The sequence below is a fragment of the Morone saxatilis genome, unplaced genomic scaffold (genome assembly GCF_004916995.1).
Source record: "Morone saxatilis isolate NCDOM2014 unplaced genomic scaffold, NCSU_SB_2.0 Contig5, whole genome shotgun sequence".
NCBI lineage: Eukaryota > Metazoa > Chordata > Actinopteri > Moronidae > Morone > Morone saxatilis.
Window position 1 is genome coordinate 10,083,160 of NW_023340095.1, and position 26,541 is coordinate 10,109,700.

At 38.2% G+C, this 26,541-nt stretch overlaps 1 protein-coding gene across 1 annotated transcript in view; it reads left to right on the forward strand.

Moving 5' to 3' along the window:
* asmt (acetylserotonin O-methyltransferase) overlaps positions 1-12,025 on the forward strand; it is a 16,011-nt gene extending 3,986 nt beyond the window's left edge. Inside the window, exons 5-8 of the mRNA XM_035676958.1 lie at positions 3,012-3,130; positions 8,700-8,840; positions 10,266-10,388; positions 11,808-12,025. Coding sequence (XP_035532851.1) covers positions 3,012-3,130; positions 8,700-8,840; positions 10,266-10,388; positions 11,808-12,025 — 601 coding nt within the window. The remainder of the gene's footprint in view (positions 1-3,011; positions 3,131-8,699; positions 8,841-10,265; positions 10,389-11,807) is intronic.
* Positions 12,026-26,541: the final 14,516 nt, after the last annotated feature.

Sequence of the window (26,541 nt, forward strand, 5' to 3'; positions counted from 1 at the left end):
GTGTGTGTGTGAGAGAAGAGAGAGAGAGAGAGAGAGAGAGAGAGAGAGAGAGATAGAGAGAGAGAGAGAGAGAGGATGTGGGCACTGTTGTGAGGAAGCTTGGAGCGGAGAGGGAGAGAATGTATCTGCCATTGTCCTTGAGGTCTTGTGTGTTTATGGTATATAGTGCCCACAGTTTTAACGCTTCACTGATCTGCTGGTCAGCAGTTTTCAGGGGTCACACGCTAAAAGTTTCACACTTTGTTCGCTAATAGATTTTGATCTGCCTGCCTGAGGCCCTGTACTGTAAAACACTGCCAGTCCGAAAAGGAACCGAGACCATTAAAACTGAAAAAAAAAAACCCAACAAAAAAGACATCCTCCCTTCTTGTCCTCATCATGGCATGATTTAGAAAACTATTGTACTTTGAATGAAGGGGACCTGATGCATAGGCATGGACGATGAAACAGATGTTAAAATGAACATTTTTATTATTATTTTACATCTGAGCAATAAAATGAAATGTACCACTACATGTGCAGATGTATGAATTAGCTAGTTCAACCTCACTTACCTAAACAGGGAAAATGTACATATTTCTTTGCATCTTATTTATTTGTACACATCAATACAGTTTATCTTTTTGTTTTGGTTGTTGGGACTTGTGCATGAGTTGCAATATCTCTGTTTTTACCATTTTTGTTTTTTATATCCCTTTGAAAAGCAGCTGATGATCTAACAGAAACTGCCTCATTGAAAAAACAGAAAGAGAATATTCATAATATGATCCAGGCTCACATAACTTAATACACCCTTGTGCAGATGAATTTGCTATTCAGTTTTAATTGATTGAAAATGAAAATACCCGACAAGAAAAATCTCAGCACCTGTGCACAATTGATTCAGTGTGGAGTAGCAGTTGTTTGTCCCCGCTGATTTCCCCTGTGAATACTGTGGGTAAATTAGCAAAAGCAAACAACCACTGAAGTCATTCACTACATTCTTGGAGCGCTGTAGAAGGAGCAGGATGATTCAAAGCTGGCTCGATGACTCAGATTCCTGTTTACTCATCGCCATTTAACCAGCCATGTACTGCACCTGAATAATTTACAGCCAAGTCCTGTCCGCAGCTTGAATTCTCATACTCGAGAAAGCAGAAACGATTTGGAGAGAAGAATGGCAAGGGAGCATGGATTTATAGAGCTTTTGAGATTTCAGAAATATGCAAGACATTGCGTAGTGAGACGTTTGAATCCCACAGATGAGTACTTTTTATCCAAACTGGGTATATTTGTCTGGTGATTCAAGGCAAGCTCATGTTTCTGTATCTCAAACATGGTGAGTGGTTTGAGACTGAATTGGGTTTACTTGATGTGGAATATGAAAAATGCAGTACATTGATTGAGAAATAATGATATGAAATGTAATGTTTATACAGTATATTGTAAGAGGATAAGTATATTTAAATGTGAGCATGGACACGTGGACCCATCTATGATTGGATTGTTTAGGTTTACATGTTTGAACATATGAAGAACATACTGTATCTTTAGTTTACAGACCTGCATTAGCTTTTATTCCAGTCATAAAACCTAAACCTATTGCTGGAAAATGCACACTTGTACTAATCTTCATAATATCTCATACTGACAATTAGTAGACACTTTTTTACTGACAACAAATGATACAAGATGTGCATGTCAAATTAGATCAAACAGCAAGAAACTTATAGTAAGCCAAAATGTCCAACTTTGGCACCCTCCTGTGGTAGTATCAGAGAAGGAAGAGTGGAAGAAACAGATCAGAGCCAAGGACACTGAAATGAATGGGCAGAAAGGAGACATAAACTGCACCAGTTTTCAATGGGATTGTCAACTCTTTAAAAAGAGTGATTTTTTTGTCCTCCATGATGGTCCTTGATGTGTCGCCTCAATTGTTAGTAGCTTCTCATTTGCATATAGTTCATTTATACCTATCTACATACCTGCTCAAAAATCAAGAGGGAACTTGTGTTGAATTAGGTCACAGCTCATAAACATACAAACATACAATGTTACACTGATAATTTACTCAGTTTTGGTAGATGACACTAGTCAAATTGGACCATACTTTTCCAGTCTTTCCTTCTGTTATTGCTGTTAAGATGACGAGACTAAAGCACCAAGACAGCAGTAAAGCACACAACAGTGATCAGGCAGCCATGCACCATAACTGACAGTCAGTGCAGATATGACAGAGACCTGCGGGGATGACGAGGGGTACAAGACATGTCTGTGCAGTGAGCAGACAGATCATAAACCACGATGATGTTATAATGATGTATATGCAAGGACAAGATATAACCAGGCTTAGGCCTATCTTTTCTTCGATATGATTGGAGACAGGATGAGATAGTGTGCATGTAAATGTATTCAGTCGGGGACAAAAAGAGCTGCAGATGTTATCGTTGGGGGGCATTCAATAACTTATGTCTAAAATGTTCCCAAATTAAAGCTGACAGTGCTGCTGTTTGGCCTCACAGTCATTTCGTCTTTTCACATCCGATGTAATCAGAGTCTGAAGCCGCAACAATGAGTCACTTTCAAAGTTCTTCTGGAGGTCATTGTGTCATCTGAAGTTGGTTTATGTATCCGATGGCTGATCACAAGTTTGGATGAATGAAATCCTAGTGTTACAGAACAGAGGATACTCAATGTGTGTGTGTGTGTGTGTGTGTGTAGCCCCATGGCAGGACAGAGTGCTGGGTGATGAGGTGGAGATTCCTCAGAGCAGCAGCAGTCACCACAGGCTCTTCTATTCCTGTCTGTCTGTCTGTCTGTCTGTCTCTCTTTCTCACACACACACTGTGTTGCCACGGGGAGGAACTTTGTATACGAGGAGCGGCACTGTGTGTGTGTTATGGTGGATATAAAGCAAGTAGCCCCTTAGGTGACAGCTCACAGAATAAGGTTTTGCCTCAATACAGCGAGACCCACGTGAAAGAGAAGCAGTACTGACTGATTCACAGACTGTTTTGTGTGTGTGTGTGTAGGTCCGATGAGGAGATGGTGAAGTTCATGCAGTTAATGAACTCCATTTGGAACATCTGTGGTAAAGATGTGGTCACGGCCTTCGATCTTTCGCCTTTCAAGGTCATCTGCGACCTTGGAGGTAAGTTTGTGTGTGTGTGTTTATGGAGTCACCATATCTAATTTACATGAGGTCGTGGGTTCACAGTCATTAACATTTAAAAACTGTTGGTGTCATGTGTTAGCTGTGAGACAGCTGGCTCAGTCGCACACACATATTTATACAATACAGTTTGTGTGCACAAAACTGCATAACACACACAGTCAAGTGTGACCTTTATTATACCCCCCTCAGCCTCGCTGAGTTAATGGCTCTTAGTAAATCAGTCAGCCTTCCCGACACACACAACTCAAAGTCACCTCCACCTGGAGTTTCCCTCATCCTGTCAGTCACTGTTTTACTGTTGCCAAGTACTACCATTATTGTGTGTAAAATATCATTATGATGTGAAAATCATGGTTTTTTTCCCCTTCAGTTCCTTCATAGCTGAACAAATACAACAATACAACAACAAATAGTTTTCGAACACATGGGCTTGATATTTTTTTTTAAATATTAAACATCTGCCACCACTCACTCAGCTATAGTGTTGTTGGTCACCTTTCAGTGGCGTTTTGTTGATGCCTTAGTTTTTTAAATGCTATTTCAGGGAGATATCCTGTCGAACAAGAACATAATTAGCAGAAAAAACACTTTTGGGATAACCCCTGGCCATGTCCTCTGTGATGCTGGTCAACTTAAATGGGCCTTTTTTTTCTCCATTCCTGGCTTACTGAGTCAATAAACTGTTGCGAAAACTGAAATTACATTTAACTGTCAACCTTCCCACCTTGATGTGGCAGCAATGCTAAAAATCCAACTTTCTGTCACCTTCAGCTCTCAGCCATTGTCACTGTCCTATTTTTCAGACAGTAATTTAATTGACTATCGTAATTGTGCAGGAATTATTGTTAGCCAAAGTTAACATGGGTGACCATTTTTTAAAAACGTTATACTCGTGCTTTTGTTTGAAAGCTGAAACAGAAAGTTTCAATGAAAACATTTGAGCTGTGTGGTCTTTCCCACTGAAAACAAAATAGGAGTTCACAGAGAGGTTTAACCTGTTGAGACTAAGTGAAGTATCCAGCCATGTCTGTCACAATAGTCTATGTGTTTCACCTTTCTTCTTGCCAGGTAATGACTATAATTAACAATTTTTTGGTAGTTTGTTTTTGTAAGCATACAAAAATATGCATATACCAATAAGTAAGATGGGAATACATTTAACTCCAATGTATTGTATATTAATGTATCTTCCATCTGTTGTTCAACAGAAGAAGCTCTGAATGGTAAATTAATGAATGTGAAGCAGGATGTTGCAGCCTAGTCGCTCTTCTTTGGATACAAAAGGGGAAAAGGTATTGACTAATCGCTGCTATGTAATCTTCTTTGTCAAATCAGATTTATTTATAAAGTGCTTTAGTACAGCAGGTTTCTTGTAAAATGGTCTACACAGAGAGCAAATGGTACAAGGATGGAAAAAGTGAGGAAAGAAATAACAGAACAAACACAACATGAACTCCACAATGTGAGGCCAGGGCTTCCAAAGAAATACAGAGAAACGAGCCGAGAACAGAGCAGGATGTGAGGAAAAAAAGGATAAAAGGAAAAATTAATCTTCTGTTGTCACAAGAGTTTTAATCTCCTGCTGAAAATGATAATGATATGAATAATAATCGTTTGTCGTGTCAGTGTTCTTTTTCATTTTGTTTCTTTTCTGTCTTTTTAACCAAACTGAGAGCTGAACATTGTCTCCACTCATGTACTCCTCAATTGTTCAAAAATAGAAGGCTAGATGATGAACAATAATGTAGCAGTAATGAAAAATCTTAAAATAATGTTGTTTCTAAGAACAGAATAATGTTTTAGTCTGTGGCTGTTTCCACAAGACAATACCCAGAGATAAATGATCCAATGAATTATCTTAGTATTTAGGTTTTGTGTTAAATCAGATTAAAGCCTGAGATAGAGGCACAGAAGAGACAATCTAATACAGACTGAATGTATTTTAGTCTTATACTGAAATGGGTAAAAGTGTCTTGACATTTATCAAGACAAAGAAAGCCAAGGAAAAAACATCCCATTCTACACAAGTGTGTCTCCATTTTTCTTTGTTTTAATGATTTAAAAACAACCTTTGGGCTTAATCAGGTGAAGAAACGTCCCATTCCAACCATGTGTGGTTGCCTCCTGTGTGTGACACCTCATCTGACCACACAGGGGAGCTGTGAAGCCACTGAAAGCACTCATACACACACAGGCACACATCCAGGACAGCCTTCCTGTCTTTCCTCTCCTCTGTGACTTCCTCAGCATGGGGTTATGTGTTCATGTTTATGCATTAAGGTGCTTCACCAAACAGAGTGTGCATGAGGAGTGTGAAGGGAGTGAATGCAGTGTCCCTTTAAGACTTTGTCTCCCACACAGCATCTGTTGTGACTGCACACACCTGCTGCTCAGGTGCTCTGTCTGTCTCTCTGCGTGTCTACCTGTCCGCCTGTCTGTCCAACTTTCTGCCAACTAGCTGACTTTCATCCAAATCAGTTATCAGCCAGTCTGAGACCACATTCAAAGTCTTCATCATTTATATGACAAAGGTGGTTTGTTCCATACTGCCTGTCGATGTGAAGCCCGTCACCTAGATTTATTTTAATGTGACATTTAAAACACATTTCAATTGTATGTTTTGTTTAAAAATAAACTTAAAGGTTATACTGCTATTCTAAGGAAATTATATTCATGGTTCTGAAGCACAATGTTTTTTTTTTATGTAAATAACCATCTGCTTCATGCTGTTACATGTAGCAAACTCAGTTAAAAAGTATTCATATCCTTTGAATTAGAAAAACGTATTATGCTACAATGAAAGAATGCATTTAAACTTTTATCATAACAAGAGTAAACAAACACGTAAGTACTGAAAGTTAAAGAACTGAAAGTATAGAACATAACTAGCTATAAAGTATAGAAAGTAGGCCTATAGATAGATAGAATATTCTATTTTCTAAAATATTTAACGACTTAACATGGACAAGGTTCACAGCTCAATCACTGTTTAATCTATAGCAATCTATCTACAGCAATGGTTATCATTTGTTTTGCTGGTAAAAGCATCAGAAAACTAGGATGAGGTTTTGTTCATTGTCACTCAGTTTAATCATGAGAACATGTTCTGATTCTGTGTAGTGGTACACCTAACCTAAGTTAAGTGTTAACTGGTTTAAATGTAAACCAGTTATTGTGCCTGTAAAGGGGCACTCCAGCGATTGCTCCTCTATAAACATGGGGGACTTGCAAGGGACATAAAAAAAAGAAAAGAATAGTAAAAATATATGCAGCATAAGGCTGAGATATCCTGACATTTAGTCCACATAGCTTAAGCTCCAAAGATGCTGGATCCTATAGTTCAGAATCAGCTTTACTGGCCAAGTATGTGTACAAATTTAATACAGAACATTTTTTTCAGGAAGATAGAAATAGATATACAGCTAAAGACAGGTAAAACTAAACTATTATGTACATACACAATGACTACGCTTCCCACAAAGCAAGTTGTATTTTTCATTAGACCCTCTCTGTGGCAAATGCCCACGTCTTTCGAACACCATTTCCCCTGTTCGTAGCACAGGCTTTCTGTGAAAATTCTCAAAAGTATCCGGGCCAAGTCAAGATAACCCTGATTATATCTTCTGAGGTCTGACAAAGCTTCTCCAGAACCACATAAATACATTATATCACAGGCTGAGGAATACTCCCCACTGTAAATAAACTGATCTTGATGTAAAATCAGCGGAGTTCCCCTTCAGTGGTTCCTCCACACAGTGGAATAAGTTGGATGCAGACTTGCAGATGGAGAGCCTAAATAACCATTATTCTAAGACAAAATATATATGCAAGTAAAACAAATGACTTTTATAAAACACTCATACTAGTAGTAGTGCATTTGGATTAACAATTAAATGATCACACATTTGCACAAATAAATGTATATCAGATAACATACAGTTAAAGTAAATTGAACGAAAACACAAAAAAGAGAAATAAAAACACAACAATAATATATATAACAGATATAACACACTGTAACAATCACTAACGACCATCAAAGGATTTCATTAACAAACTAAGGCAGCCATGTTAGCTCAGGGTCTTGTACAGCGTGTTGTGTTTGCTTTTGCTCCTCCTTGCTGCTCTTTGATTTTTCTCCTCTGCTGACCCCTGTTTGATGTGAGAGCCATAGAGCATCTGTCTATGTGTGTGTGTGTGTGTGTGTGTGTGTGTGAAAAAGATAAAGCCTTGTAAGAATACAGGCTGATACAGTAGCAGCAGGTCATGTTAGGAGGAAGGCACTACTGAGCTTGACAGTTTTTCCTGTACACACACAACCACACACCCTCACACATAGGTCTGGCTGGCTTTGTAGGTTTTTCAAAGTGAGATCCTTTGATCCTGTATTCCACCTCACTGCGTTTCCATCACTCTACCCCATTCATACATTCTTGATCTGTTTCATGCACTTTCTCTCTCACTCTCTGTTTTAAATTCAGATTGCTTTATGAAGCATGAACGCTGATAATAATGCTGCCAAAGCATCAAGTTGAAATATTCATATTTTCACATTAAAAGTTTGTTTGTGTGTGTGTGTGTGTGTTTGTTTGTTTGTGTGTATTTGTGTGCGTGTGTGTGTTTTAGTTCGTAAGCTCATTTAATTTCCTTATTTTCCACTCAAATCATCAGGTCTGACCTGTACCCTAAATTGAGTTACAGTTCTCTCTATGAGGACAGTAAGCAAAACAAGACTAAGAGTCTGCTTCCATGCTAGAAACTCTGTAAGGCTAAGCTAAATGCTAACACCAGTATGCTAATATACACACACACTATAATAATAATAATAATAATGCTAGCATCTTCTTGGGACCATGAATGTCTGTACAAAACTTTGCTGCAATCAAGACGATAGTTACTGAGGTATTTAAATAACAAACAAAAGACGCATTTTGGGACCACCAACGTCAGTAGGATTCATTCCCCTGTGACCATGAATACGCCAAATTTCATGGCAACCCCTCCAATATTTAGATAATTCAGTCCTGTGTGCATTGACTGACCATTCAACAGACGAACATTGCCAACCCTGGAGCCATGCTGCTAGCATGCAGAGTAACAAAGATTTTTCAAATGCATTAACATGTAAAGGCTCATATACAAATGCATGTGAAATCAGATAACAATCACATTGTGTGGTTGTGTTTGCTTTTTCTTAAATTAGATTTCTTAGTAGGATTCCTAGACAGCAAGCTCTGCTCTGTTTCTGTATAAAGCATCTGTCTCTCAGTCACTCTAAATTCAGTTCAATTCAGTCTGCTTTATTGGCATGAATGTTAGATGAACCATATTCCCAAAGCCGCCACATACAACTGAATACAAATCATGCAAATAAATAATGGGTATATACCTGAAAGCATCTGTTCCACCTGTGTGACTCTGTGTGTTGTGTGTGTGTATATGTGCACAGCGTGCACGATGCACCTTGTTAATGAAGGTTGTGATTATTCATTGCACCGTAACTAAATGTAATTCTCTCTCTTTTTTTTTCTCTCCCTCTCTCCAGGCTGCAGTGGAGCATTAGCCAAGCAGTGCACGTCAGCCTACCCAGAATGCACTGTTATGATCTTTGACCTCCCCAAGGTAGTGAGTACATCGAGGGAACACTTTGTCACGGAGGCCGACCAGAGGATAAGCTTTCACGAAGGTAACGTCATCATGACAGGGTGAAATCACTTGACATTTCTAATCACATACAGCCAGTTCAAGTGAAACACACACAGTCATCATCATCCACAAAAATAGAAATGACTGTATTTTTCCCAGGATAAAGTTTTGAATAAGCTGGAACTATGTCAGTACACATTAAGAATAAAATATACTGAATCCTTCAAGGATTAATTAGTATCCAACATGTGGCTGTGTTTCTTTATCAAATAATATTATCTATAAACATTTAGACGTGGTATTAACATGCAATATGTATCTGGACACTGTTATCTATGCATTCACATTTACACCTGGTATGAATAAGCCTTCTCCTGCTCTAAATTATTCTCCCATTTTGATCGTATCTCGATATGCAAATCACATCGGCAGAGCTGGTGGGCTTGTCAACGAAAGTGACACGTCTCAGGTGAAGAGAAGTGACATGGCTGTATGGGCTCTGCTTATTTTTGCTTTGTCAGGAAAAGTGTTGGTCTGTAGGTTTTCACCAGGCACAATATTTCCAACACAATAACAAAAAGTTCAGCAACAGGTAAAGGATCTCTTGGACTTATATCTTAAGATCACTTCCCACACCACGATAAGAAGTGTAGATCTCAGGACCTGTGACATCTGGATTCCAATTAAATTCCACCAGTGAATACTTTGAGATATGGCTTTGGTATGGTTACAGTCTATCTGCCACCATCAATCTTGTTTCCTTCTAAAAGCATAAAGAAATGACAGAAAACATCCTTTGAAGATACTTTCTAAGTTAATGAACAATAGAGTGCAACTCTGATCTGAAAATAAAAGCAGAGTAAGACACTGTTCATGCTGTCACATGCTCGCTTCATGCTCCCACTGAGTTGCTGCTGTCGGACTGAAAATATTGTGTAACAAAAACTGTCAATTTATATCTCACACTTTGTTGTGTCGGCTCTCCAACGCAGCAGCTAATGTGTGGGAAAAACTTTTTAGCAGCCTGTGATCTTGAAAATCCAGAGCCAAAATCAATTCCTGCCTCTCCCGCTGTTCTCATAGATGAACACAATGGGAGCTGTAACATGGGAAACATGACATGACATACTTCTGTATGTATTATTTCATATTAACTTCAAATATTGCGGTCACACAGTTATAATGGGCAGCAAGGACATGGAATTGAGTGGAGGACAAGCATTGTTAGACAGCAGCTGTAAACATGATGTTAGGTCATATACTTTTGACATAATTTGATTACAACAGACATCACCCCATTGTATTAATTATGTCTGAGTATGTAAACCACTTGCAGAATCATTATCTTATTACCGGAAGGCTTGTCAACATAATTAATAATTATGTAAAATAATAATTATATCAAATATAGCAATGTCTTTGGAATTCAGTACATTTGAAGGTGTTTGTGTGTGTGCGTGTTTAGGGGACTTCTTCAAAGACCCCCTGCCAGAAGCTGACCTCTACATCCTCGCCAGAATCATCCACGACTGGACCGACGAACGCAGCATAGAGCTCCTCAGTAAAGTCTACAAAGCCTGCAAACAAGGTCTGTGTGTGTGTAAGTGTGTGCGTGTGTGTGTGTGTGTGTGTGTGTGTCTTTGAGTGTGACAGGGATGAGTACTTTTTCCCCCTGCTTGAAATGAGATGGCAGATTGTATCCCACAATGCAGCTGATCCCAGAAAAATCTGTCCTTCTGACTTTGATCAAAGACAAACGCGCACACACAAAAGCAGCAGATACTATCAGGAGGCAGAAAACCCTCTCATGTGTTTGTGTTTGTGTGTGTGTGTGTGTGTGTACATAAAAACAAAGAGTAAATAGGGAAGCCTAGTTTTTCTCGACAGAGAATACAGCCTGTAGTATGAAGTAGTTTCTTATTTCGACAACAGACATTTTGACCCGTTATAGCAGTGAAAGCACATGTGTTAGTTATAACATTAATGATGTCTCTTTTCCTGCAATTTCTGCAATGCAATGTAGCAATTAACAATAGTGTTCGTTACTGACTGATTGACAATAAGAAGCTTTACCAAACAGTAAGGTCATCAGTGTAAACTTATAAACTTTGTAAACACAATAACTAAATGAACAATAAAATACAGTTCTTTGTCCTGTTGACTGGTTCAGCATTAAAAATAAACTGCCATTTACATACTGTGCATACTCTGTAATCATCAAACTGAGTTTTGCTCGCTAACTTAAAGTGGTTTTTTGCATTTAAAAATGTGCATTCTCTGGTTGGAATTGGCAATAATTTGACGAAATCTAAAAATACTGCAAAAAAAGGCTTTTACAATTGGATGAGATGGAAGAGTTGATGTATCGCTAAAAGCAAAATGCAACAATGTGCAATGGAAACAGACTTAGAGAATAAATTATGACATACATAAAGCACATGACTTAAACAGCCACTAAACTTTAGCTCCACTTCAGAGACAAACATCACTCCCAGCAATATTTGTTTTTAAGGTGTACTAAAGCAGATTGCATGATATGGTTAAGCTACGTTTGAGTCAAAAGATGTTAGAAATGCAGCTACAAGAACAATATTTCCACTCACATCTTGTTTGATTTGAAAAGAACCTAATCTAATTATAGTTTTACCTATTCTAATTATCTAATAACTCCCCCTGCTCTTTCATTCTTTTCTATCTGCGGGATGGGTCTCGTTTCTCTATGACTCACTCTGTACTGAGTATTTTGTTGTGGTGCTTGTCCTATTTTGATGATGATTCAAGGTAAATCATGTTGTTTTGATATATACTCCGGATATTCAGCATTCAGTTAATATGAAATTTGCTACAGTTACGTTAGCGAAACTGCCACTAGCGGGCTAAGCTTTGCTCGGACACTTGTCAAATCAGTCAGTAAACGAAGGAAAGAAACAAAGAAATAGAAAAAACATAAAAGACAAAGAGAAAGGAACAAACAAACAAGCAAATAACCTTTTGGTCCATCCTGTAGGAGGCGCTGTGTTGCTGGTGGAGGCGTTGCTGTATGAGGATGGCTCTGGCCCACTGACAGTGCAGCTCTACTCCCTGAATATGCTGGTACAGACGGAAGGCAGAGAGAGGACAGCTGCTCAGTACGCTGCCCTGCTGGCTGCTGCCGGCTTCACCAACATCCAGCACCGCCTCACTGGGAAGATCTACGATGCAGTGCTGGGGCACAAAGAGACATGAGACTAGTAGATGAGGGTACACAAGTACCAGGACTGAAAACTACAAAAAAAAAGTTTTCTACTACTGTATTTTTGGATTTATTTTATTTTCATTTCACCATAAGTCTGGCAGTCATACTGTATGACAAGACTTCAATATTCTGTATCTGCTTTTTAACCGAATCTGTAGGACTTTCAAACCAGTGGCCACTGTTGCTGCCCAGTTTTGAATACTGAATATTCTGAATTATTGTGCATCATTTCCACCTGTAAATCAGTATATTTGGTATCTTTGGGAACTAAAATAAAGTTCTACAACAATGCTTGGCCTCAAAACATCAGTTTGTAATCGACCCCCAAGGGGTAAAATAACACTTCAGACTTGTGTTCTGGTCTTTAAGTGCTGAATCAAGAGACAACTACAAGAAACTATAGTTGTAATTCACTACTGATAAAACAAATTATCTCCTCAACCACAATCTTCGCAAATCCTTGGATTGATGTGAGTCTCCTTTGGTCTTTGACACTGATCACACAACACCAGCAATCACACAATAGCTACTATTAATGTCTAATAGAGAAAATAATGTTGTTGGTTTGAAAACATGTAAACATACTGTATAATATGATTGTTTCATGAGTGAGTGTGGAAATCTCTATGACCTACCTGTCAGTTTGATGTTAGGAAGACGGCTGCAGACTTTTTATGATTACTGACCTATTAACCTATTATATAACCTTCAATAAATGTGGTTAACTTGTATTAGTTTCAGTACTAGAGGCAGTTACCAGCACTTTGGGTTATCAGTCCAGATATTCTAACAAATGAGTACAAAGTTGCTTTTAGCTGTAAAGGGCTGTGTAGCTTCTCAGTGGGTCCACTGCCATTAGCAACGCATAACCAGGAGAACCTTCATTGAATGTTCATCTAAAAAAAAAGTAGCTTAAGCCTTCTTTAATATCTAAAAATTATGTTGGATACCAAGCATGCCAACAGTTTTACCAGTTGTCAAATACAAACAGCTTTCCATTCACAGCCAAACTGAGCGAAAGTCAGCGTGCTAATACTATTTCTGGAGTATGACCAGTAGGGGGCAGTGTAAATTATATCAATATAACAATATTGAAGGTAATGCTAAGTCTTCTTTTTTGTACAGTCACTTTATTGCCTCTATTGATTGGCCCATTTTATTGTGTACAGAAGTTATTTTCCTTTTTCCAGTGGGTGAGTGTTTGTGTTGACTAGTGCTGTGGCATTTTTTGCAAATTTGCACCGTCACTACCATTTATTTCTATTTTTATGTCACTTTACTGTCAGGGTTCAAATGCATTTTTTTAAATTATGAAGGGGGTGTATTTAAACTAAAACATGGTGTTAAGTTGCTAACAGTAAAATACAGATTTTTGCAATAATTTTGTACCCAAGCTTGTTCCAGATCTAGACAATCAAGTAAGAGACTATAAACCCAGTCCAATCTGATTCTGCTTTAAATGATTATCCATACCCTGCAAAGGTCAACCTCTATTAGATGATGTGCACAGTGAGCTTCCAGTCTCATTGCTAAGAAGATGAACTTCCTTACATATCTGTTCTCATCACTCAATCCTAAGCCCTGTGTCTGAACCCCCTCGCCTCTTACTGTTCTTAACAGCCTCGTAAAGCTGTCTTTGTACCATGTTCTTTTTACTGATGGACGTGACTCAATACATCTTCTCCACAATGGCTCGGCCCACCTTTTATTTCACCTCTATCCTCTTTACCGCACAGGACGTATTCATAATGGAAAAACCCAGCCTTGTCATTGTGCTCCACCTCGGATGTGACGCAGTTTGCTTGAAAACATTATTGAACTGATCGACACTAAAACTTCCACACATGTATTTGTGAATAGAATATTCAGTAACATTAATACTAACTGTCATTTATTTAGGCATAGAAATGAGCCTGCCAAAAGATAATAGCACAAAATATCAGCTGTCTGACTCTTCAGCAGAAAAAGATCATAATCAGCCTTCAGATACCAATATTGTCTGAATCCTGCTCTGCATTCAGAAGACTGTACCACCACTGTTCACTCTTTTCTATACGCCCACACACTCTCGTTGCCCTCTCTATCCTCGTCTTGCAGTAATTGTGAATTAATCAGACTTCAAAGTGCAACAAATTAGAATTGATGTCAAATCCTTGTGGACGGTTTTACAGAGAGTTGGCCTAATGAAGAGAAATGAAGTGCTGAGGCTGAAGACAGCTTGACCTGTGCAGAGGCAGTGATAGTACCCAGTGACACAGTGCGGTATTACCAATGTCATGGTGGTTAACTAGTGTACAACTTGCTGCTGGGCGTTGGTGGGTTTGAGAAATAAATCCTTACTTGAGGATGAAATGCTTTTTAAGTTAAAAGTTGTTACCACAGAGATGGGAAATAACAAAGTTCAAATACTTTGTTACTGTACTTACGTAGTTTTTTTCAGGCATCTGTAGTTTAATCAAGTACACATTTTTACTTTTACCCCCAACATTACTCCTTTCATTTTTAAAAACAGGCTTGTGTCTTTAGTTTTAATGAGAATTTGAGGGTAATTATCGATTTCTTTTATTGTTGCATGCCTTCCCAACATCAAGCCTGTTGCATATCACACATGACGAGAGATGAAGACTCAACCCTATTTGAAGTTTCAGTAAGCTTTGCACAGAAACAGCCCCTAAAAATGTCCTTCAGAAAACCCAGAGAGTACTTTTTAGTTTATACTGTGAGTATATCTCAGAGTTTATACCTTTTTACTTTTAAGTTGAATCAGTACGTCTATCTAGTATCTATGCTTCTACTTGAGTAATGAATGTGTGTACTTTTGCCACCTTTGTGTAACCTCTGTTAGCACCCCCGTTTAATAGGTGGTTTCAAATCTGCATTCATCCCCATAACCTGATTTAACTTTCCTGTGACTACTAATCCTCCCCTCACACTAAAACCCACATTAAATAAGAATGAATTAAGAATTAAGTTCTTTTTTTCTGTCTCAGATGAAAAAATTTAAAAAACTTTCTCCATATGAAAGTATCCAACTGCTTTGTATTTCTAAATAAAAGGAAGCACTGCAAATCAACGCTGTTTGATTTTTTTGGGGGGCGATGTTTTTTGATTTATATAAAAAAAAAACAGCTCAGGGCATCAAAGTAAAAAAACAATTTAAAAAGCAGTGTGAAGAATTACAGCAGGGAGTTTCATTTAAAACTATTCAAATAAGGGAACTGCTTCCCGGTCAGGATGTGAAACAACAATTTTGTTGTAGTCCGCATTTAAACAAACTTCACAGATTTTTTTTTACACTGCAGGAGAAAATCAGCTGTAATTCCGTGAGAGTATCTCTTCAAATACTTTCCCCTCGCTTTTCGTCAATGATTTAGACTCAGGTCAATGTTTTCCACTTCAGCAGAGAAAGGTGCATACATTTCTCCTCTCTACTTTTCAGTTCCATTTACTGCTCCTCATCTCATGAGGCTATTATTGTGCCATCCTCAGGTTCAACCTGAGTGGGTTTTATGGATGGTTGTAGAAAGTTAGAACTATAAAAATAGCGAACTGTGATGGAGAAGAGGATAGATAGGTAAGCTGAGGACATCCAGACTCTTTTACTCTCCCTACGCTGGACACGTGACTCAAGTAAGCCTGACCAGAGAAAACACAGAATCCCAAAATAAAGCAGAGACGGGGGATGTCCTTGTTACCTTGTGGTTTGTGATGCATGTGTAACCACAGTGTCCCTGGTTTGATTCCTGCCAGCAAAAGCAGCATTATATATTTATGGATTACATGTGTGTGTTTGTGATTTGATTCCTATGCATTTTTCATCATGTATGGAAGCACATTCCCCTCCAGGACGTGGATGAAAAGTTAGGAATGATAAAAACAAGAACTCTCCTGAGTATCTCTTAATTATGGCACAGTAAAGTGTAAATTATGACTTACAGCCATGTGTGTATGTCAGTGTGTGTTTTATGCTGTGTGAGTGTTGATGCAAATGTTTGTACCAACGCATATATGAATCGGCATATATGAAATCGTGTGTATTCACCTGTGTGTCTATGTTCATTTGTGTGTGTGTGTGTGTGTGTGTGTGTCTGAGCGTATGTGTTACTATACTCTTTGGGGACACTCTAAATCTGCTCTACAAGTCACGCACCCATCCACCCTCAAGCTCCAGGATGCCACTTTAAGAATAACAGACTCTTCGGGGTAGTTTCAAAGTGAACACACCTCAGTTTATGCCAGAGACTGCTGTGTGCGTGTGTGTGTGGTTTGTGTGCGTGTGTGTGTTGAAGAGAGAGAGAAGAAGAGAGAGAGAGAGAGAGGATGTATGTGTGTGTGTGGTGCTTATTAGAGCTCCTGGCTCTTTTTTGTGATGTAGTTATGTTTTCATTCCGAAGTTTTCACAGGAAACTGTTGAAAGTTAAGACCTGTTTTCTTTTTTAGAACAGCAGTCAGAGTGTAGCTTAACATCTCCTAGAACATCTCAATGTGATCAGAAGTGTCTTGGAAAAACACAACAGATAAACTGTCTTCCAGTTTTTGCATTTTATTTTAATGCGCTTTTTAAAATGTATATCTTAAAGCTTGAGTGTGGGACTTTTACATATAATGAACGTCTATAAGATTCAAGCCGTTGCCAAATGACCTTACACAATGCTGATTAAGCCTATCTCAGAGTTTTTTAATCTGGTGTGTGTGGCGACATTCTCACGCACCATGATGTGTTTTACGTCAACTAGCAGTGATTGGTTTGCCAGAGCTAAACGGCGGAGCAACCGTGGTGATGGACTGTTTGTAATAACTCTCACTGCCAAAAGGGGAGATCAAAAGTTCCACACTGCAGGTTTCATCATTTTCTAAACCAATTAATTTGTAAAACAGCTCTTACATCCTATGCTCTTAAAATTGACAATAATTTATAAATCAATCTGACTACTGTTTCTTAATTATTCAAATGTACAGTGTAGATTATGTTTTTCTAGCTTGACCAAATCATTTTTAACCTACAGGTTTATTTATGCTTGCTTACAGCACTTGGCTTCAGAAACATTAATTATAATAAGCAAAAGTCTGATGTTAAAATGGCAAAGTGAAAAGCTAATTAATTTGATCACCTCTGGCCTAATTCCCAATTAATAACAATGCAGTTTGTGCGTGTGTGAATGAATGCATAACTCAAGAACATCACCAACATTACCATGCCTAAAGGTAACATTGGCTAAAGCGGAACAATTAACCTTTTCATATGATTAACATGAGAAAGTTGAATACTTTTGCAGCGTCTTAATTGAAACAAACTGCCTTGTGCGGTGCAAATGGTAGTTTCCCCTCACAGAGAAATAAACAAATAAATGATCAACAAACAGTTGTCTTTTGTCTATTTAATAAAGTAGAATATCAAAAGGATTACAGAGTTACAAAACATGTTTCTGTGTCTGGTAGGGTTTTACGATTTGTTATTTAACTAGTCAGTAGATAGTTACAAAAAGGGTTAAAGGTCAACACAGTTTAGTCACATCAAAGGAATTTGCACTCATAGCCTTCAGTGTTAACTATGTTAGGTGTACTTAAAAGAAAATAATACACTGGATCATGCTAGTGTGTGCAACAATATACTATTATAGAAAAACATAGAAGAATTATAAATTTTGCCTCTACACCTCGAAAAATGGCTGCAGTTTTCCTTATGTGACATGACCTATTTATTTAGTATTTCAGTCACATGTTCTTGAACAAGCAACATGATCCAGATATGACTTGCAGAGAGTATATTTATAATAGCGAGTACATGGTTGGGATAGAGACATGTCTCGCTGTGAGTGAGGAAACCTCATTCTACCCACTATTTGTTCTGTTGTGGCGGTGGAGGTTGTGATGGCAGTGTTACCTCAACAGGGAGACGAGGAGGAAATGTGGGGATAAGTAGGAAGAGAGGTGATCTGTCTTTTCATCAGAACCATGGTTACGGGATCAAAACACACACACACACACACACACACACATACACCCATCACATCTCACAACTCAATAAAAGTGTCTCTTGGCTGTAAGCCGTGCTTTGTCACTTCCAAACACTTCCATAATTCATGGGCCGGTGACAGCAGTATTGAATTGAGGACAAAGATGTCTGCCCTGTAGGCTACACACACAGACACACACACACACTCACACATATAAACACAAAGGTGGTCATAGTTTTTCATGAGCTACAAATACAGAGAAACAGAGAATGTATGTTAGTGGAGACCTTTGGAGAGGTGATGAAGCTCTGCTGGGTGCATGTTTGTTTGTGTGTGTGTGTGTGTGTGTGTGTGTATGTGCGGGTGCATGTTACACTTCTCCTCTTGATAATGACTAATCCCTCCATTTTTGCCCTTCCTCCTCTCTGTCACTTACTGTTGCTTCTGTTTTTTGTATCTTTGTCCTGCCCCTTAGCATAACTAAATACAGTCCGTCTCACACATACACACACACACACACACACACTGGCAGACATATTTCAGCCACAAGGTTGTCACTTCTGCTCCTGGCAACATGTCACCCACCCACATGCCCCCTCCCACAAAAACAGACCTGGGACAGAAATACATCCACGTCCTGGATTTGACGTCATTCGATCCTCCTAGCCAAGCTGAGGAACACACACACCCTGCCAATTGTTTCTCTTTATTGAAGTGATTTTTTTCACAGCACCAAGTCAAGAATAAAATGGAAGGCTTGACGTGTGTCATCGTCGCATTTGACACTGAAGGGGGCATCTAAATTTGTTTACTAAGAGCCCTGAAATGACTTCTGAAATGGCAACAGGAAAACATTATATTGCCCTCACATCACATAAATAACAATGGTTGACATTTTGTTTTTATAACTTAAGGACCTCCACATACAACGTAACTATTGAAATGTCATGTGCTGTAATTTACATGTTTACTTTTATATTGACTGTTAATTAACTGTAGTAACTGTAAATATTAATTATGCTGTATGTTGTTGCCAAAAAGGAGTGGACTCAAAATTAATAAAACAGTTCGTCACAGGTTTTACTTTCGCCATTATTAACTTTCCACACATTGCACAGACAATTTAACAATTCCATAAAAAGCAAATTAACTATACAGTATTCATGTGCTTATATCTTGTTTTCAAGATAGAGCAGGTCTAGACCGAACTCCTTATAGCATTATTTACAAAGACCCAACAGACCCCACCATGAGCAAGCACTTGGCAATGGCGGCAAGGAAAAACTTCCTTTTAAGAGACAGAAACCTCGGACAGACCCTTTGGCTCTAGGTGGGTAGATGTCTGCCTTGACCAGTTGGGGGTGAGAGACCAGACGAGAGAGAGAGAGAGAGAAGAAGAGAGAGAGAGAAGAGAGACAGAGAGAGAGAGAGAGAGAGAGAAAGACAAGAGACAGACAGAGACAGAGGAGACAGAGAAAGTGACAGAAAGGGAGACACAGAGACAAAGGTGCAACAGCAACAACAGTAGCAACAACTACACTAATAGTAGGGACTGATGTGATGAACCATGAATGAAATGATGACGACGACGACAACAACGATGGGGGACAATAAGCAAGTATTATTAGTAATAATAGTATCTGTAGTAATAATAATAATAATAATAATAATAATAAACAATAATATACAGTTGTCACAAGTATTTGTCTTTTTATCTATCATATTTTCACTTTTCACTACAAAAACATGGCTAACTGAGAATTAAGGGCTGCTCATTGAAACCCCTTCCTCAATTTATTTTCTCATTTTAAACTATCTAGTGTGACATTTTGGGAGATATGCTTATTCACGTTCTTGCCAGGAGATAGACGAAGAGATCAATATCATTCTCAGCATCCTCAGCTCTGTCCAAAGGTAAAACAATCTACCAGCAAGCACCTCTAAAACTCACAAACTAGCACGTTATATCTCGTTTCTTTAATCTGCACTAAACCATCTCCGCTGGTTGCCTAGCAACGTCACAATGACAAACAAGACTCCAGGAAATCCACCTGACCAAAAAGTAATTAGTTAATGTATGTGATCTAATATATATAATCTAAACCCTTGTCCAGCTTCATTACAATAATTGCCATCTCAAGATCTAATTTCAACTCATAAAGACAAATAATTTAAACTAAATGCTCCCCAATGCTCTCCAATTTATAGTAAATTCTGTTTCAGCCTGGAGATCTGTTGACCTTGGGTTCAAACTTGGCAAAACATATTTACTCGATCTACATTTAATTCTGCTGTTTTATCTCCCCAGACAACTGTTATAGGCTTATTGTTTGGAATTGGCTACAACAACTGCTTCTGTGTTTCAAATGACCTCTCACAGAAATGAACTAAGCCATTTATTGTCTTGGACAGTGCACATAAAGCAGGCCACACTTCATGTAGACATATTGTACAAGCAAAGGATCTTGACATCATACTTAAATACAATGTAATGTAATATAAAGTTAAAGAAAGGATGTAGAATTATGTGCACAGATTTGTTAACCTTAAATTTCTTCATATTCTTATTTGAATTTTATTTTGATTGCTTGAAACATTTCAACTTATGTTAACATAAAAATAAAGATATTTTTTTCAGTGTTGTATTGTTTACTTTGCCTTTTATTATTTTATTAATTGCTGCTTCATTAGCTGCTTCAGTACTTCTTCTCTGTATCCTAGAAATTCTGTTTATATGCAACTAATCTGCACCAGCAAATACGTTTTGAGGAAAAAATAATGCAGACTGAATTATTCATTATTCAAAATATTTTTAATTAATGTTCCTGACAAATCGCAAAAATTATGTTTCTGAATATATCAGTAAAATGTTCACTAACAATGTATCTAATTTTTTCCCCCACAAATGAACCAATAACCTGTTGTTAGGGTCTGCATGTGAACCCTGGTAATTTCTAGGAGACAGGGTTAACTTTTTAACAACCGTGGCAGACCGTAGAGAGCATAGTGTTTGACTTGTTAATTCCAGGTTGTCATTGTAAATGAGAATTAGTTCTCTGGTTGACTTATCTGGTTAAAAAAAGGTCAAATAAACTAAAATCAATAAATATTGTATGTATAATAAATCATCTATATCTGTATTAAAGCGTTCGCATTCTTGCTTTTCCTGATGGGATTAGTTTTGTCATTTTCTAATCTCTTCTAAGATTTTAAGTGCACTAAATTTCACAAAAATAAGCATGACATTTATGTTGCGTGCATGCCTGCCATGTAGTGCATGTACCTTGGTATGTATTTTTCTGTCATATTAGGTCTTTACCAGCCTGAGTAATTCCTTCCCTCCCAGCTATTATCAGCCCAGTTCCAGCAGCCATTCTGGGGACACAGCTCTGTAGAAGACTTCAGCTCATTTTATCATTCGTTCTGGTTTACCGGGATTAGCCCACCATGGATAACTGATCATTTTCACTGCTGAACAGAGTTATTCCCACTTGATAATGATGTCCTCACAAGCCTCGTGAACACTGAGCTATTTTCCCCTTTGGTTGTTACCTGTAAATGTTACCCAGGTTATTAAATAATGCTGTTTTGGACTAAACATAATCTCAGCTCTGTGACCAAATGGCAAAAAGAAAGACAGATATCACTCTTTCTAATGTTACACAGTGTGTAAAGCACATCACATGCATGGGTCAGATACTGAGCCATAATGGTTATAGTTAAATTGATTCAGTTGCCATAGGTGATTACTCACAGGAGCATCTGGCCTTTTTGAAAGAGCACAGTTTGTCTCAGCCAACCACAGCCGGGCAGATTAACATATTTCCCATGATTGTTTTCATTAGTGTGTAAATGCCAGGGTCGCCCTGGTCCCTGTCCCTGTGGGAATCAGAACAGGCAAAGCACACTGCCTGTTTGTTTAGCAAAAAGGTGGGTGGAAGCTAAGTAGTATTTATAAGACATAGGTATATCTATAAACCTAATCCCACATGCAGAAACATGCACCTGCTCTTCTATATGTTATCTCACTACAGAATGCCACTAATCTTTATAGCACTTTCAAGTTAGAACATCCACACGGGGAAATGACTCCCATTCATTTAATTCCATGGATTATTAGCCGCTTCCACTCATGTTGATTCAGTGCGTCAGTTTGAGCAGCGGGGATTGAGGTTAGACTCGGCTCTGTTGCTGCTCTCTTTCAACTCTTTCTCTTTTCATAAACTTACCACGGAGGCAAGGACTGGGTTAGGTTTTACAAAATACCAGTTTAAACCCAGTAACAACCGAGCTTTCATCGGCTGTGGGTACAAGGAGAGATAGCAGCAGGCTGTATGTTTGACAATGACACAGCAGGGGGACTGACATTTTTGGAAAATCCAAACAACATTGTGGGCTTTTTGCATTGTGAGAGTGAAAAACCTTTCTTGCATGCAATCCCACAAGCGCCTGTGAACATACTATGATACTAAAAATTTATTCATAGAACTGACTCTGATGAAAGCCTTCAATGAAACTGTTACTTTCCATAGCAGCCTGTTGGTCTGCCTCAACACTACATTCCCTTTTTGAAGTGAATAGCTCTGAATATTTTAGCTATAACAGAGGTCAAAGAGGAAATTTAGGGTTATATGCCATTTTTCGTAGTATGCCTGGGCCTTTTTTCAAAGCGCTATAGCCGTAAAGTTACTGTCCTCACCTGTTATTAAGGCTAACACCACCAACACAAAAATAACCCTTTGGTAAACTCTGCCATCCCTAGTTACTGTTGCTATTAGCTATCCCAATCTTTCACTGCACACATGCAGATTACAGTGATAATGCAGGTGGATTTACCGCCCAAAAGTACAGATTTTGATACAGTGAGTTTCTTTTTTCACACAGCAGAGGTAGACAGTAGCAGTCTTCTCATCTTTTACCTGACACCATTGATTTTACTGATTGAAATTAATACAACAACCACAACCTTGTCTAGCAAGCGAAACTCCCTGAGTTGGTTGAAAACATTATGTCCAGTTTATGTTTTAAAAGTCCAGTGTGTAACATTGGGAGGATCTATTGGCAGAAATGGAATATTATATGCACTATTATCTTATCATATGAACTGTTGTGTTTTTGTTACCTTGGAGTGAGGCATTTATATCTACAGATGCCGTGAGTCGAATGGAATCCGCCATGTTAAAATGTCATGTTTACAGTAGACCAGAAGGAACAAACCAAACGCTGGCTCTAGATAGGTATAGATGCCAATAAATCCTCTACACTGGACCTTTAAAACAAGAACTCTATAAAAGGGTAAATATGTAATTTCTTTGCTGCATATATGATATAATGCATGTAGGGAAAATGTCAGCATTCTCGAAATAAAGGAGCACTGATCTTGTATTGCAGGACAGATCTGTTAAACCATATCACGGCACAATAAGATTAGACTGTGATTTTACCATAATCCCTGTTTGGATGTGTAATAGCCTACTTGGACAAGCAACACAGGCTTTATTTGTTTGTATTTTAAAGCAGTGCTTTACTTCACAATAAATTAGAATAGGATTTGAGGATTAAGACTAACTGATTTTGTTGAAATGCAAAATCCAAATAAAAAAAGAGCGGAGCAGAGTCGCTACGTTCAGACCGTTCAGATACTAGCACACCATGTGAGGATATTAATGATTATCCCAATTTACCATTATCACGATAATGGAAAATGCACTGCGATGTGTTACACGATACACAATAATATTGTATATTGTTCCATCCCTGGCTCCATCTTTAATGTGTGGAGACATTTCTAAGTCATGATCTAATAAAGATGCTGTCATTGACACAAAGGTAATTTGAAGGGGTGACCATCATGTTGGACCACTTATGAAAACAAATGGCGGCAGCACGCATTACTGCACGCATAAAGGCACAGTTTAATGAAGGCAGCATGCATGCAAGCACTAGCACAGTGTGTCCTCATCAGGATGCAGACAAAGGTTGCAAGAAAATTCTGTCTCCCCCACCCTCTGTCTTTTTTGTTTTTCTGCTTTGACGTTCTCACTCTTATCATCCATCCATCCGTTCTCCAGCAGTTATCCAGAGCAGCAGTTGCATATAGCTGCAGTTGCATATATAGCCCCCGCCCCTCGTCTCTAACACTAAAATGACCTTCACAAGCTCAACATGCTGGAAGATTGGAAAGACAGAGCCACGAGTGTTATGGAGAGAAAAAGAATGAGAAGAAAGAAGAGTGGACATGTGGTAAATGAATATGAAGAAGGCAAAGAAAACGGAGGTGTATGGAGGATAAATGGCAGGAGGATGATGAGAGAAGAGGAAGAAAAAATAAATGAGAGCGAGAATGAAAACAGGGAACACAAAAACAGGAGAAAGAAACAGCGGCACAGTGGGATGAATAATGGGAAAAAGATGAGTGAGATAGCGTGTGGAATGAGGGCACACTTGCTAAAATAAATCCTCATTCTACTGTTGATCTGGCTTCAATCAGATAGCATCACCCCGATTTTACCCACATAAAGTATTTTAATGTTAAACCACATGCCAGTGGACATCAATCAGTGATGCAGAAGATACAGTATTTTTTCTTTTACAAACAAGTATAATTGAGTCTTTCCTGGAGGAGCACTATCTCACGTGGCTAGAATGACAGGTGGAAGATTAACTGTGTCCATGTGTGTTTGACCTTCTCTTTAACCTTGTTTAGCCCTGTTTCACTGCTCTGGAGATGAATGCACACATGATGAAGAGAGAGAGAGGGAGAGATGGAGAAAAAAGTAAGATGAGCACAGTGCTGCAGGCTTTACCGCCTAAACTCTGACTCTCTCTTTCTCTCTCTCCCTCTCTGACTCATAGTCATGAAATACTAAAGCCGGTAAAGAGAGATTATTTAAAAACAATTTTATACATTCAGTAGAAAACCGTGAATGTCAGCTCCGGCAAAAACCCCAGCTATATGGAGAATCTCTCCCTCTGTCTTACTGTCTCTATCTCACTCTTTCGTGCTCTATCTTGCTCTTCCACTCTGTATAATCTTCACCTCATTAGCATTTCAAAAATCATATCTTTATGAGTCATGCGTCGCAGGCGCTCTGGTGAGTTTGTCATTACTTGGTTATGAAACCGGGAAAACTCAGCCTTCCAATGCAAGACTCAGTTCAGGGTTGTCGGAAGAAATTTTGCATTCCACAAATTCACAAAAACACACTCTGTCACAGTCGTGCAAAGGAATGAATATAGCAGGATGTATGCAAGGACATCAAAGATTAGATGAAAATTTACTGATCTCTGTGGAGAAATTGGGTCATTTCAGCAGGAGACGTTAACAGGATTTGGCACAAAATAAAGAATTAATAAGAATAGAAAAGATGGAAGGTTTAAAGTGACAAGTGACAATGTCATCGTGTCAAGAACCAACAGGTAGGAATAAAGATGTGAAATAACAGTTAACGCAAAAAGTAATGTTTAATGCCCAAAACATGGTCCACGCAGTGTTTGAGGTAACAAACCTCAGTCCTCAGGGGGGCAATAACAAGGTGACAAAGTCATAAATAAGCCAATTAATACGATCATTAATACAGACTTGATACATACATGTTCAGATTTATCTTGTAGTTACAGCAAAAATTGGATAAACAAGGTCAACATAGGAATACAAATTTTTCTCCTCTCCCATTAGTCATCTCAAGACCACTAAGATTTTGATTTAGACCATCCTATAGGTTTTTCTGCTAATAAAACTTTGTGCTTTTACTCAAGTAGATTTTTAATGCAGGACTTTTACTTGTAATGGCGTATTCTCAGATCATTGTATTAGTACTTTTATAAAGGATCTGAATACTTCTTCCACTATTACAAATCAATCACGATGCATTAGAGCCTTTGACTCCAGTAGCATAAACAAACAAAGTTAATAATCTACAGGATCACTGACAAGCACTCCTCTGGCAATTTGGCTCACCTTGACTGATTTGTGAATGTATATTCAGATTCAGTGATGAGTAATGGGGTCTTCTGGCTTTGACGTTATCGCCTGAGATCAGATGCTATTGGCTACACTAGCCAGAACCACAGATCTGCGCATGCTGAAAACACATCTCTATATATAATCTTGTTATCTACAAAAAGAAAAAAAGCCTTTTATTTTCTGGAGATAATTAGCTCAAGATATCAAGATAATGGGATCCAAAAATAATTGGCTTCCGTACGATGGGTTATTTGAAGGATACATTTAAAAAAAATTATAATTTTAATGGGGAAAATAAATTCTAATACCCAAAAACAAGCCATTCACTGATGTGTTTGGCATCCACAGCCATTATACATCTATATTGTTCTTTTGCTAATGTGTGACTTTGTATTTATTTGTAGACAAATAGCAGAGAAACCGGTTTCATTTGAGGTGTCATTTTCCTCTTATTTCCTCCTATTACTTACAAGTTTGGTTAAACTTAATTAATAATTCTCACATTTAATTAAATGTACAGATGTAAAATGTACAGAATACATCTGACATTACTAAGCCCTAAACACACAAACACACACATGCA